Below are 14,155 nucleotides of genomic sequence, written 5' to 3'. Positions count from 1 at the left end.
ACTAGGAATCGCATCTAGATATCGTGATTACCACACATGTTGTTGCCGGGCGACAGAAGTCTTTTGTGGCATTTCAAAAGTTTGTCGTTCTGAAAGTGGTGAATATCCATTTCATTTGAGTTGACTTTAAACCACATATTTTTTTTCTCCCACCTGTAAGAGATTGCAAGAATACAGTAGACTCGTGGTTAATTGACATAAGCGGGAGTGACAGGGCTGTTAATTGAAAGTGCGAGTTGTTAGCTTCACCCCCTCGGCCACATTATTCAGAGGAGAGAACCCTGGAGGCTGGGTGGGCCCGGAAACCGGTCTGGGCGTTTTGGTGAAGAGGAAAATCGTGCTGGACATCGAATTCCGGTCCACCTCCCTTCGCCTAGTCACTATACTGACAGATATTTATCTTGAGACAGTTTTTCTTTTCTTTCTTTCTTTCTTTCTTTCTTTCTTTCTTTCTTTCTTTCCCCTAGTCACTATACTGACTGATATTTATCTCGAGACAATTTTCTCTCTCTCTCTTTCTTTTCTTTCTTTCTTTCTTTCTTTCTTTCTTTCTTTCTTTCTTTCTTTCCCCTAGTCACTATACTGACAGATATTTATCTCGAGACAATTTTTCTTTTCTTTTTCTCTCTCTCGCTTCCTTTCTTTCTTTCTTTCTTTCTTTCTTTCTTTCTTTCTTTCTTTCTTTCCCCATGCCAGTAAAGTATTCCTCCCGAAAACTCGGGGATAGTTGTGTATGTTTCTCACTTTCTCAGATCTTAAACAAGGGACAAGAACGTTGTTGACTTTTGAGATATAAAAAAGTAGTGCCATCAGGATAATGGACAGTAATCTTCAACGGGAAGCCGTATTGCGGTTTTCCCCTCAGTCATATAGATGCTTTCTATTTAATTGAAGTGACTTAACATTTATTTTTATTGAGGATGGCTTAGACGTGTATGAACCTTTGTGGCTGGAGAGGAAGTAACAGTTCTTCGTGTTTAAAAATTCGTATAGATTGCAGCTGTTCTCGGAAGTTAAAACATGCGATAGTACAGTAAGGAAACAAAGAGCCTTAACGGGGTTTTATGTAATAGTTATTAATGCGTATTTGACGTAAACATCGCCCTGATTCAACGGAAGACCGATGAATGTACTTCTGGTATCTTTGTCCATTTCTCTCTTAGTGCGCCATGTCGATCTGATAACCGCAGTGCATTCTGGTATAAATAAGCCAGCTCGCTCTAGGCGGTTAAAGGACTATGCTGTACTGTGCTAAGAGTCCGTACCTCGGCCCAGAGGCCGATTGTCCTGACAATTTATTCGTGGATTTCTCCAGGCGATATCTCTGAAACAGTGGAGTGGGTCGCTGCGTGCTGGACAACAGAAGTTCGATTCCCGGTAGGGGTAAGAGATTTTTCTCAGTTATTCCGCGACCCGCCCAGCCTTCTGTCTAATAGGTACCAGGGGTGAGGTGGACCGGACACCCCCTCCCCATGAAAACTCTTCTACATATGCTGAGGTCAAAAATGAGTGGAGGAGTTCCTCTACGGCGTAGTGCTTAATAAAGTTATTTATTTATTTATTTAGTGTTCTGTCTGACGACAGGTCGATATGAACAGGATCCTTCCATCCTTTTCTCGGACTGGGACCTGTTCATATACGTTCTTGGCAGATGATCCAGAAGTGGTTTGCCATTGCCTTCTTCTGTGTGTGAATTGATGCCACGGAGGAAAACTCCGTGTTGCCTAGACCACGGCCTTGCCCAACACAAGTTATAAATTCGGGCACCGCTGGGAATCGAACCCGAGACCCCAGGATTACAAGGCCAGCGTTCTAACCGCTAGACCACCTCATCTTATTATTATTTAGTGTTCTGTCTGACGACAGGTCCATATGAACAGGATCCTTCCATCCTTTTCTCGGACTGGGACCTGTTCATATACGTTCTTGGCGGATGATCCAGAAGTGGTTTGCCATTGCCTTCTTCTGTGTGTGAATGGAGTAATTGTTGGGATGCCACGGAGGAAAATTCCGTGTTGCCTAGACGACGGCCTTGCCCAACACAAGTTATAAATTCGGGCAACGACGGGACTCGAACCCGAGACCCCAGGATTACAAGGCCAGCGTTCTAACCGCTAGACTACCTTTCTAATTTATCTACCTACACGGGGCAACATACCACAACACGAAAATAAAGCCGGTCACACATTCGTGACCCTTTCGGGGATTTGAACCCGTGAAACATCGTTTGACTTTCTGCGGCAATTTAAAGAATGAAGCAGTTACTTAGGTCACTGTCGGGTAAATCCCAAGTCGTCAGCTGCAAGTCACATACTTCCGCATTTAGAACACTTGTTCTTTTGACTATTTATATCGGGTGAATGTTCATTGCCCTCTAATGTTTGTTATGCAGGCCCGCATAACAGCCATTATACGATCTCACTAGAAAACATCATTTTTTTATAACATCTGGTATTCGAACTGGTGACCTTTTTTGGGGGTTTTCTATTTATTCCTTCGTTCATTTTACTGCTTATTCTGAAGCTTTATTTCTGTGCGTGACTGTACTCCATTACAATGTTTTTACAGAGGCTGTATACAGAAAAACCGGCAGTTGTCGTTTAGTCGATTAATGCACTGCGTACGTTGCGGTAGTTACGTGTTTCTATACCAATTGCTTTAAAATAAGACCGGCACAAGGAACTTTAGTAGGTTTTACGTGACTTCATTACAAAAATTTCAAAAGCATTTATTTTTTGTTTTCGTTCATTTCAGCACGTAAAAGCCAGGAACTGAAATAATCTCCCGTTTAGGAATTAATTGTTTGAATTGTCGTGTCTGGAAGGTTTAGAACTGTAGTAGGTAATTTAGGAAAAATGAAAAATGTTGTTATGTTATGTCGTGGTAAAATATTTTGCAGGAAAGTATAATTTTGAAGATGTTTATGTACACTGTTTATAAGTAACTTTAATCTTAGCCGCATTGAAACTCGTGTAAAATAATTTTTGATTTTTTTTAATTATTTTATTCTATGTCAGAGGTATAAGCCACGGTGGTCTAGCGGTTAGAACGCTGGCCTTGTAATCCTGGGGTCTCGGGTTCGATTCCCGGCGGTGCCCGAATTTATAACTTGTGTTGGGCAAGACCGTGGTCTAGGCAACACGGAGTTTTCCTCCGTGGCATCCCAACAATTACTCCATTCACACACAGAAGAAGGCAATGGCAAACCACTTCTGGATCATCTGCCAAGAACGTATATGAACAGGTCCGAGTCCGAGAAAAGGATGGAAGGATCCTGTTCATATGGACCTGTCGTCAGACAGAACACTAAATAATAATAAGATGAGGTGGTCTAGCGGTTAGAACGCTGGCCTTGTAATCCTGGGGTCTCGGGTTCGATTCCCGGCGTTTCCCGAATTTATAACTTGATTGGGCAAGGCCTTGGTCTAGGCAACACGGAGTTTTCCTCCGTGGCATCCCAACAATTACTCCATTCACACACAGAAGAAGGCAATGGCAAACCACTTCTGGATCATCTGCCAAGAACGTATATGAACAGGTCCCAGTCCGAGAAAAGGATGGAAGGATCCTGTTCATATGGACCTGTCGTCAGACAGAACACTAAATAAATAAATAATAAATAATTGTCAGAGGTGTGTAGCCTCGCAGTTCCCATTGGCTTATATTAAGTTCTTTGAGCGCGTTCCATTTGATTCCAGCATACTCCTCGTGGTAGTCGAACACATTCTTCACGACAAAGGGATTTTTTCCACGCCCGGATGGGTAGAACGTGTCCATTTGTCTCGCTGTCTTTTTCCGCCCATATGTATCTTTCAGAATAAATGCACACAGAGAGGTTCTTTTAGTGACTTTCTATTTTGAGCTGCTTGAATAAATTGTTCTTTTTTTTATTTTCATGTGTTTTATATGGTCTGCTGCCTTTTTTATTTCAGAATCGTTTGCCCTCCTCTCAGTTTAAAATTCTGAACATTAAAATACTCGGATACATTTTGATTTCCTTTTTTATATGGGCGTGAAACTTACGTTGTCGTCCTAAGCGACGAACAGAGATCAGGGGGATGTGGGGGTATGTTGGGATGAGGATGCTGTAACGTCAGGTTCTCACGGAGTTAAATATGGCCGCCTTCCGGCATTTTGAGTCTTACAGTGTCGTAGAAATTTACGGACGTTTCGGAGTCGCTTACTGCCTCCATCATCAACGAAGGCTGTCGTACGCAAGACTGTATGCAGATTATTCGATCTTACGAGAGAAAGTAAGAGGATAATGGAGAAAAATACGTAACGGGGAGCTTCATAATTTGTACACCAAATTTTATTAGGTGATCAAGTTATGGACGGGTGATGTAGCGCGTATGGGAGAACTATTTATTGATATTTAAAAGACTGATATTAAATTAGGTAGCCCCAGTGTACTGTGAGTGGCTTATAACTCTAGTAATCGACCCTTTTCTTGCCTTTCTGGTATCCTTCTAGCATCCTCGATACAGATTTCACTAGCGGATGATAGAGAGCCTCGGGCTATTGTAGTGCCGTAGCCAATAAGAAAGCTGTCTGATGTATATAATATGGTGTGACATCGATAATCCATTAAATAAACTAGCCCTCTCTTAAAAAAACCCAGCTCATTGTGCTTCGCAAGGGAGTTAATGGGACTTTCATCTCATTTCCAGCTCAGTTTCTGTAATTATTATTAGATCGTATGATATTTCAAAATCTAATATTTGTTCCTTTGAATTCGTGTTTATATACTTACATTGCTTTCTTTAAAATCTTTTTTTTTTTTACTCATAACTGTAACAGTACTTGAACTGGGGGTACCCTAATTGTGTCATTTTTTATTTAACAGAATATTATTTTGAAATCGGTCCTAAAGAAATCGTGTACTGAAAGTCGCTGCTGAGTTGTTAGCATTCTTGCTTCTTATTCGCGAGCTCCTGGTTTCAAATTTCGGCCCGGAGATCTTCCTGACTGGGGGGTTTTCGTGATTTTTCTCAGTACCTCCGGGCAAGTTCTGATATGTCTTCAATTATGTCATTGCCGTTGCCTTCCGTAGCCCTTGCAATTCGTTATTCGTTAATCGTCCTCATCCGACCTGATGACAGTTCTGTTAATTAAATCGTAAATCAAATAAATGATAATTGGGGGTTGAAGAAGTGAACTTGGCTGACCTAGGGTAGGCTCGGACCCTTGTGGGCTCTGCATTGAGCCTTTGGGTTCCGGTAAAGAGGGGAATTTCTTGATCAGCTGAATGAATATCAACTTTTCAAGTAGGATTAAAGTGAATTAAATGAAGATTGCCGATGCTTGGCCAAGATCATTTTTTATTTGTTTTTATTACATTGTCGTTTATTAACATTTTTGTTTCGGGTATTGTCTTCCGTAATTATTCTGTCCTGTTTCGTTGGTATTTCAGTAGGTACGAAAATTTCACCGATTTTCGATCTCTCGACTAGTGGCCGTACGTCTCCATGAATAAATCCATATAAGGCTCTGTACTTTTCTATTTAATATTTAAAGTCTCGTTTCAAGCACGAATTCTTTGGGTCACAATGTTTTAGTAATGGCCTTGTATCCACTATCAGTTCTAGGGAGATGCAGTTAATGACAATGAATTTTAACCATCATTCGTTCAGCAGTATTTTGTACAGATCAGATGTTATTTAATAATTAATTAATCCATGTGCAGGTCAGTGTGACTTGACATTTAAAAGCAACACACGTATCTAGTGAATGGAGCTGTTCATATTCATTAGTGAATTATGTTTCCACGTGTGTGAAAGAAAACAATTTTCTATAGGCTTCCAAAATTAAAGTTCATCAAAGTAACAATTGATTGTAAAAAGAAAAGATCTTCGAGCTCACAAAACTCATAAATAATGAGCACACATACAGGGTGATGCAAAATAGAGATGAATTTTTTTAAGTGGTAAAAATGAATGGCTGGAGGATATAAGTGAATCTTATATAAGCCGTGTATAACATAACTAATTTTGTGTACGAAAAGATTTATATTCAGTTTGATTGATTTGTTATACAGAACTTTGAACTTCTTCAGGTTTCAAGCTAGCAAAGTCTGCAGGAACAACAGATAGGTTTTCTACCCTATTTAACCTGATGATAAAAGTAGACTAACTTTCTGAACGTGTTAATTTTATAATTTTGGACGATTGACAAGTACGTAGGAACAATTATGTGGAATAAAAGTAGTCTGACCTAATTTTGGACTTTCAAATACGTGTTATTAGTGGTTATATACCTTATTGGTTCGTTAAAACATGTGTAAATACCATAAAGAAACCTTAAAGGGTCAAAAAGTACCAAGAATTCTCGGTTCAACGTCACTTCGACTCCACAGACAGGGGCGGTCGCCTTATAAAATATTAAGTAATTTATATTAACCTTCGCTCTGCTTAGAACCTGAAACCAGATGTTCCATTGATTAAAATGTGTGAATGAACCGCTGTTTCGTTGTAGTAGTGTCTCATAAAACAATAAAAGAAATTAGCTGATCTCAGTACGTCGTTTCATCGCATTTAATACAAAACATTTGGTGTTTAATTGCTTGTAATTCATAGAGTAATATAAAATTAATTTGTGCGTTTGCAGTTATTTAATCGTTAATAGAGGTCGTTTGTGTGATTCACGTCTGCGTGGCGGCCATGTTGACTTTGCCACCTCCCGATTTTTTTTTTTTTTTTATTTTTATTTTTTTTTTCCCCTTTCCCTATGTGGTCCAAAATGCCAGAACAACTCTGTTGGCAAGTTTCCACCCAGCCCGTCTTGTGAGTTTGTATCATGGGAAGATTCTTGTGAAAATGTGAAAACATAAGTTTACTCTTAAGTATGTGGAATACTTGTGTCTTATCGCGGACAGTAAAGTTATTGATGTGTTTCTGTCTTATGTTTCCTTGCCAGTTTGTTTACATAATAAAAGATTCGTTGTGGAAGGGAACAGAACGTATTACAAGTCGAATTCGGTTAGATTCTAAGTTTCCGTAGCTACTGAAGGCAGTGATGTATTATCGTGAGTACGGAGTTACAATGCAGCGTTTCGTAGACTGTCTGTGCCGCCATCATCAGGGTTGGTGGGGGGGAACTCATTAATTTAAACTTCGTCAGTATCAGTATTAATGAGTATTCGATAAGCGTGATCCATCAGGACACTGGCGTATGAAAAGTTTTGAAGAAAGAATGAAATCGAATACATTTTCAGTTTTCTGTGACAGACTAGACGTTACAAGATTGCTGACAGGTGGACTTTTATACGTATGAGTGGAAAAACTAGGGGCTTCGTACGACAGAAACATATGTACGTGAAGAAGACAGATGGCAAACGTAGTCAAAAGCGAAAGAAATCCTCTACAGATGACTCCTGCTTCATATAAGAATAATATTAAAAAAAAATATTTTTTTTAAGTTTGCTGCACGGTTCATATAGCAGTGGAAGTAATGTTACGTAAACAAGTGTTTGAATATAAATGGAAGAAATGATAAGTGCTGGCAGTTTTACTGTCTTCTATTTGCTGATTATTGTGAGAGGGAATATTTTGATTATTTTTATCGTGCTTAAACAATCCTCGTGTTTCGGTTTGAATAAGTACAGAAGTATGTCTGTCTGTGAGTATTAAACTTTGATCTGTGAATTTACCCCAGGAAAGTTATGTGTTGTTTCGTATGCAGCCGACTTCTGTTTGGATTCTCCTTGGTATCCTGACATCATCTTGTGTTTTGTAGGAACGGCCCCTCAGGGAACGTGTGGGAATGGTAAAGGAATCGTGTTCTAGTCTGTGGAATTGTGTTTGAAAAATAAAAGGAGGAACGATTTACGTATTGTGGAAGTTCTGTTTTCTGTGATACGTTCGTGTCGTTCAGGAAATGAAAGTCTCTTGACACATGTGGCGAACCCTTCTTGACATTTTCTGTTGTGATCTCTTAAAATCATCTCGAGATGATGATGAAATTCGGTGAGTCAAAAATGGTTCTGGACGATGGATATGCAGTTTCTGTAGTTCGTAATATAGTAGGTAATGAAGAAACTCGACCTTGGTTTAAATCTGTTTCATTTTAAATTTAATACAAGTTTCACTTCAGATACACTGTATAAGCACACCCTGTACGTTTGTCGTGTTTTTTTTAAATTTACTTGAAGTTCTAATCCAACTTTATCAGTGTTCACTTACTTACTTCCTTTAAAAAGAAAGACATGTCATGTTATCTTTTGAACCAGCTTCCTAGTTGAACCAGTTCAAGGAACTTGATAATGAACTTCATGGCATTAGAAGCCACGCTGAATTTGTACTTTGTAATTTGCTGCGATCAGTAATACTAACTTAGCACCATCATGCTAACTTCTGTGGTGGGAGATGCACTACTACTACAACTTTACGTGTGACCTTGAAATTGTGTGTATTAGCGGAACCCTACGAATTTCCACGTAATTTTATACGGAATGCGCCTAAATATAACATATAGGACTGAGCAATTGTATGGCTGGAAATTTGTGCAAAAGGGGGATAGGTGTTGTCGGTTCTGTCAGTAACGCCTTATTGTATCTGCAGCTTGAAATTATTTGTGAGTCTTTATTATATGTATGTGAAAAGTTCTTCGCGGATAAAATAGTTAATTTACTGAGTATATCTTGAATTTTAACTGTCTTTATAAATTAATTTACGTGATACTGTAGTTTAACGCGATTCATAATCGGGAACTATTTCAGTGATACAAAAGCCATGTGTCCTGATCAGATCCTTTATTTAGGTTTAAGAGTTAATTTAGCTTCCTTCAAAGGGTATTTGTCCCCTTAATTCATACTGCAAAGCGATCTATCAGCTCCCACGGTCAAAACTTTGCATAAACAGCTGTGGGAATTTAAACTACAGAAACAAAACACAGATTTGCTTTTCAAGTAATGAATTCACGTTTGACCTGAAGGATTCCTGGACTCGTAACCTATATGCAGACTTTCTGCATACAATTCTGTTGCATTGATTAAATGAACGTGTGGGTTTTTGCTGGCAACTGTCTGTGTAATGAAATTACCAACGTTTGTACCTGATTCTCATTGGAGTGTGCGAGGACACCTCGTTCTGTATGGCTAGAATGAGTAAAAAAAGAATCTGCAGCCCAAATTCAACATGATATAAATTTAATTTCATATTGTAACTACTTTGTAGAGCTTGTATGTTTTTTAAAGGTTCTGGGGTTCGGATATCAATCCGGAGGCTGACTTATCCTAACTCTTAACAAAAAAAAATTTCAGTTGCCGCTATACTATTCGACACTATACAACATAAGTAGTTTAAAAAGCATCGTTGAATAACCGAAGAGTCAATTATTTATGGGGGAGGAATATGTTAGATTAACCTCGTCCGACAACTTTTCATGTAAACTCACGTAAAATTTCTTCGATATAATTTCAGTGGTTTCCGACAACTTTTCATGTAAACTTCACGTAAAATTTCTTCGATATAATTTCAGTGGTTTCCGACAACTTTTCATGTAAACTCACGTAAAATTTCTTCGATATAATTTCGGTGGTTTCCGACAACTTTTCATGTAAACTCACGTAAAATTTCTTCGATATAATTTCAGTGGTTTCCGACAACTTTTCATGTAAACTCACGTAAAATTGCTTCGATATAATTTCAGTGGTTTCCGACAACTTTTCATGTAAACTTCACGTAAAATTTCTTCGATATAATTTCAGTGGTTTCCGACAACTTTTCATGTAAACTTCACGTAAAATTTCTTCGATATAATTTCAGTGGTTTCCGACAACTTTTCATGTAAACTTCACGTAAAATTTCTTCGATATAATTTCAGTGGTTTCCGACAACTTTTCATGTAAACTTCACGTAAAATTTCTTCGATATAATTTCAGTGGTTTCCGACAACTTTTCATGTAAACTCACGTAAAATTTCTTCGATATAATTTCGGTGGTTTAGACCGACTGACGCAGTTGGAGGCACACACAACTTCCCCATTGTTCATCTAGTTTATTCGCTCCGTGTGAAGTACACACAAACATTGATCTATTTCCGTGCATCTGTACTTAACCTTCAAACATCAGTTTGTCTAATTCTCTATTCCGTATCGTCTGACCGATTGACAGCATTTCTCAATGAGCCGCAAATAAATTTATGAGAAATTCCTTTGCATATTGTGGTTGGAAAGATTGAAGGTAATAGTCCACTCGGAAGACCTTAGCGTAGATGGGAGTATGATATTAAACTTGATCTTTTGCTCAGAATATGGACCGGTGGCGACCTCTTCGGGGTCCATTAAAGATGGGGGATGTCTTAACTAGCTAAGCGACGATTAGCTTCTCAAGAAATACTCTGCTACTTTGTAAGTAGCTGAATGGCTCTATAGATGACTATCTTCCGGGTTTTCAGTAGTCTATTTATCGCCCTGTTGATGGAGGCAGCAGGACCTCTGAAACGTTGCTACAACCCAAATGACAGCCATTTGCGGACTTACCCCCTTGAGAACCTAAAATCCTACATACTGAATAGCTCGAATCAAGGACGTATTCGTCCTTTGCATTTGTTATCCCCTGAAATCTTCTGATTTACTGACATCGCACTGCATATAATAAGTATTTTTTGACGTAAATACGTCTATATTGAAGGGTCATTCTGCAAAAAAGTGTAACGAAAAATGGAAACGAAAATGTGTAAGATGGTTACCTAGGAAACGTCGTGTTTACTCGGAATTGTTGTTACCTAGGAAACTTTACTCAATTGTAAAGCATATATAAAGGAAAAGATAATATATAAACTTCCTTTCCGTATAGACGTATTTACGTCAAATTCTCCGGAACCGTGGTTCCACTATCATTTTTTATTCTCGATAAATATTTGCAGAGAATATTCGTATGATTATGGAAATTATTTTATCGAATAAGGCTCAGAGGTTTACAGTATTTCGTTGTGCAGACGGTCCATCCATAGTATGAAAACCTTCCACCGTTTTCTGCCGTTCTGTAATCGGATGAAAACTTCGCGGTCAGTCCGTGTAGACGTCACTTCTACTTCTGGTCAGCGATTTCCCTTGTCACATGCTCTGCTATTTAAACAGTACATCTGTTCCTTGATAATCATTGGACGCTATTCTCGTTTACTTGGTGTTGACATTAAAGGGCCTTTCTTCATGCATTAAAATTTGACAACCAGCCAGATGCCCACATCGCCTTAATTAACACTTTGAATTTCGTGTAGATAATATTTAAACTTTTTCCGTCCTCGGAGATAACACAACGTTGTTAATTCTGTTTAGGAAAATCATCTATGTTTATTCTGAAAGTCATTGTTTAATTTTAACCGTCTAATCACAATAAAATATTTTATTAAATATTAAAATATTACTACAATTAACATTCAATATTTAAAATATTTAAAATATATTAAAATGATGCTACTTCTATCGAAATGTTCGATTTACAATTAGAGCATCATCTTTTTCACGACATGTTTCGGTTTTCAGTGAACCATCTTCAGGTGTATAATCGATATAAATTCAAATGTAATATTCTATTGGTTCATTGAAAACCGAAACATGTCGTGAAAAAGATGATGCTCTAATTGTAAATCGAACATTTCGATAGAAGTAGCATCATTTTAATATATTTTAAATATTGAATGTTAATTGTAGTAATATTTTAATATTTAATAAAATATTTTATTGTGATTAGACGGTTAAAATTAAACAATTATAATCATCACAATATGACGCAATATTATCACCTCTGAAAGTCATATTGAATCCATAAATACACTCTGTAGGTGAAATGAGGACGTACTGAATATCAAAGAAGGTGATACAAGAAGAAACCTCTGATGTTCATAATCAGGGTGACCCCACTTTTAGATGTTGTAGATAAGATGAAAATTATAAATACGAAATTAGGGTCGAATTAGTGTCTGTCGTTTTCGGAAAATCAATGGTCGATCCGGTGTTTTGCCGGTTCGTAGTTCAAAAAACGTGAGGTAATTCGCTCCGGACATAACAGCCAATGTCTGTCGGGAAAATTTTTAAATGAAGTTCTGATGGTAAATGCAAACGACTTTATTGTCAATAAGATTCTTCTTTATACCATCGTTAGTAAACAGTCAGCACTCAGCTGTTCGAAAACATTCTTTTTATAAACTCCGTACGAGCCATGACAGCTTAAGAATCTTTTTTTAATATTATACTCCCATCTAGATGGTCTAGCGGTCAGAACACTAGCCTTGTAAGCCTGGGGTCCCGGGTTCAATTCCCGGTGGTGCTCAAATTTATAACTTGTGTTGGGCAAGGCCGTGGTCTAGGCAACACGGAGTTTTCCTCCGTGGCATCCCAACAATTACTCCATTCACACACAGAAGAAGGCAATGGCAAACCACTTCTGGATCATCTGCCAAGAACGTATAATAACAGGTCCCAGTCCGAGAAAAGGATGGAAGGATCCTGTTCATATGGACCTGTCCTCAGACAGAACACTAAATAATAAACTCCCATCTACGTTATGGACTTCAAAACGTTCGGAACGTATTTGCTCATCTTGACGTTCTGTTGTTTCGTTCCCAGCAACTATCCTTTTTTGTAGCATCTTGGCTCGACCGATAAATACATCTTTAATGTGCTGCTTACTGATTTGACGATGTCGTTTATGCTGAGAGATTCGTCTTAGCTGCCGTAGACTTTGTACTTCAGCTGCGAGTTGATAAAGTGAAAACATTTTCGTATTATATTACTTCACTTGTTTAGCTACATTTTAGTCTCTGATCTTAGAGTTTGTGAATTAAATTAATTACGCACAATTGATGAAGGATGGCGTTAATTACATTCTTGTTACTCTTGTCAAAAGATAGGAGTGCAGAGGTGAACGGTACTCCACTGGAGTATAGTTTTAAACCTCGTTATTTATGAATTCGCAAACATAAATAATTTCATTTGTATTTATTGCATTGAAAATTTTAACATTACGGTAGCAGATACGTCATTGAATTTTAATGCAGTTTTCATAAGCCTATTCTTTAACCCCTTTTAGGTCCAAATATTATTCTCAGTGTCCGTTTCTCAAACGTTCTAATCTGTATTTTTCGCTTCATGTGGGAGATTAAGTTTCTCGCCGACATAAAATTATTGTTTTATATATTTTAATCTGTGCGGTTTTTAGATAGCAGACTGAAGAATTTAGAACTCTACTGTAGGAATCTCTCCCCGAATTTAATTTGATATTAATAAAAAAAATATAATTTTGATTTGTTAAAATGTTTCCGAAGTATTGGAAGTTTTCCACATTTTCAAACGACATAATAACTAACTTTGTATAATGATTTTTCCATAAATAAACAGCAAGTAATTCAGACACGGTACCCTGAAGTCTGATTGGTGTTTTTTTTTTTTAAATTGAACCTGTTCTTAAGTAGGCCTACTTGGCTTATATACGCATTGGTAGATTTTGTAAATTACGTAATTAAGTATGTACGTGCACTGGGACCATAAGTTTACGTTTCTATAGAAATCTTGCTTTTCTTGCAATTAAAATAATTCTACCCGATGGACAATAAATTAAAATTAATAAAAGGTATCGTTTTTAATAATAACCGAATATCCAATCTGTGGGTTGGAATGAATTTCTTGTCGGGCCGTTTTCTACCCGCGGGCCGCGGCTTGTTTGCCCTCGGTGTGGTCAGACGTATATTCCGGTTGCTGTGGTCGGTGTGGGTAACACCGATACTTGTTCATATTCAGCTCTTGACGTATTAGGTATGCTCTATGTGAACAAAGGAATGAATAATTAAATATCTGTGTTTCCGCCATTGGCCATGCAGGTCTTTTCCCTGTTCTTCAAGGGAGGAGTTGCAAAGAGTCGATACAGAATTGTGCGGTATGGAGGATCGATCTCATTGACCCTGACACATATTCCTTTTACTGTCAGTTCATTTCAGTTTACACTGTAAGGGATTTTTTTTATATATATACACGCACGTACACTGTGGTACATAATGCATCTTTCTTTGAAGCCTCAAAATATTTTTTCGCCCTAATTTCCAAGGGAAAATGGTATCACATTAGCCACGGTGGTCTAGCGGTTAGAACGCTTGCCTTGTAATCCTGGGGTCTCGGGTTCGATTCCCGGCGGTGCCCGAATTTATAACTTGTGTTGGG

General features: G+C 38.0%; 1 protein-coding gene across 4 annotated transcripts in view; it reads left to right on the top strand.

The window, feature by feature from the left end:
* LOC110833661 (calpain-D) overlaps window positions 1–14,155 on the top strand; it is a 34,070-nt gene that overhangs the window by 2,016 nt on the left and 17,899 nt on the right. The window contains exon 1 of one of the 4 annotated variants that reach the window (XM_022071993.2): window positions 6,823–7,964. The exons of the other annotated variants lie outside the window; for them this stretch is intronic. Within the exon in view, the coding sequence (XP_021927685.2) occupies window positions 7,894–7,964 (71 nt within the window). The 5' untranslated portion in view covers window positions 6,823–7,893. Of the gene's footprint in view, window positions 1–6,822; window positions 7,965–14,155 lie in introns of those variants that run through there. 4 annotated transcript variants of the gene reach the window in all.

The sequence above is a fragment of the Zootermopsis nevadensis genome, unplaced genomic scaffold, assembly GCF_977971745.1.
Source record: "Zootermopsis nevadensis isolate Lab colony 2312 unplaced genomic scaffold, Znev_1.0 Znev_ptg000001l, whole genome shotgun sequence".
Lineage (NCBI taxonomy): Eukaryota > Metazoa > Arthropoda > Insecta > Blattodea > Termopsidae > Zootermopsis > Zootermopsis nevadensis.
The sequence above is the reverse complement of the archived record's forward strand: the minus strand, read 5'-3'. Positions and strand labels throughout refer to the sequence as shown.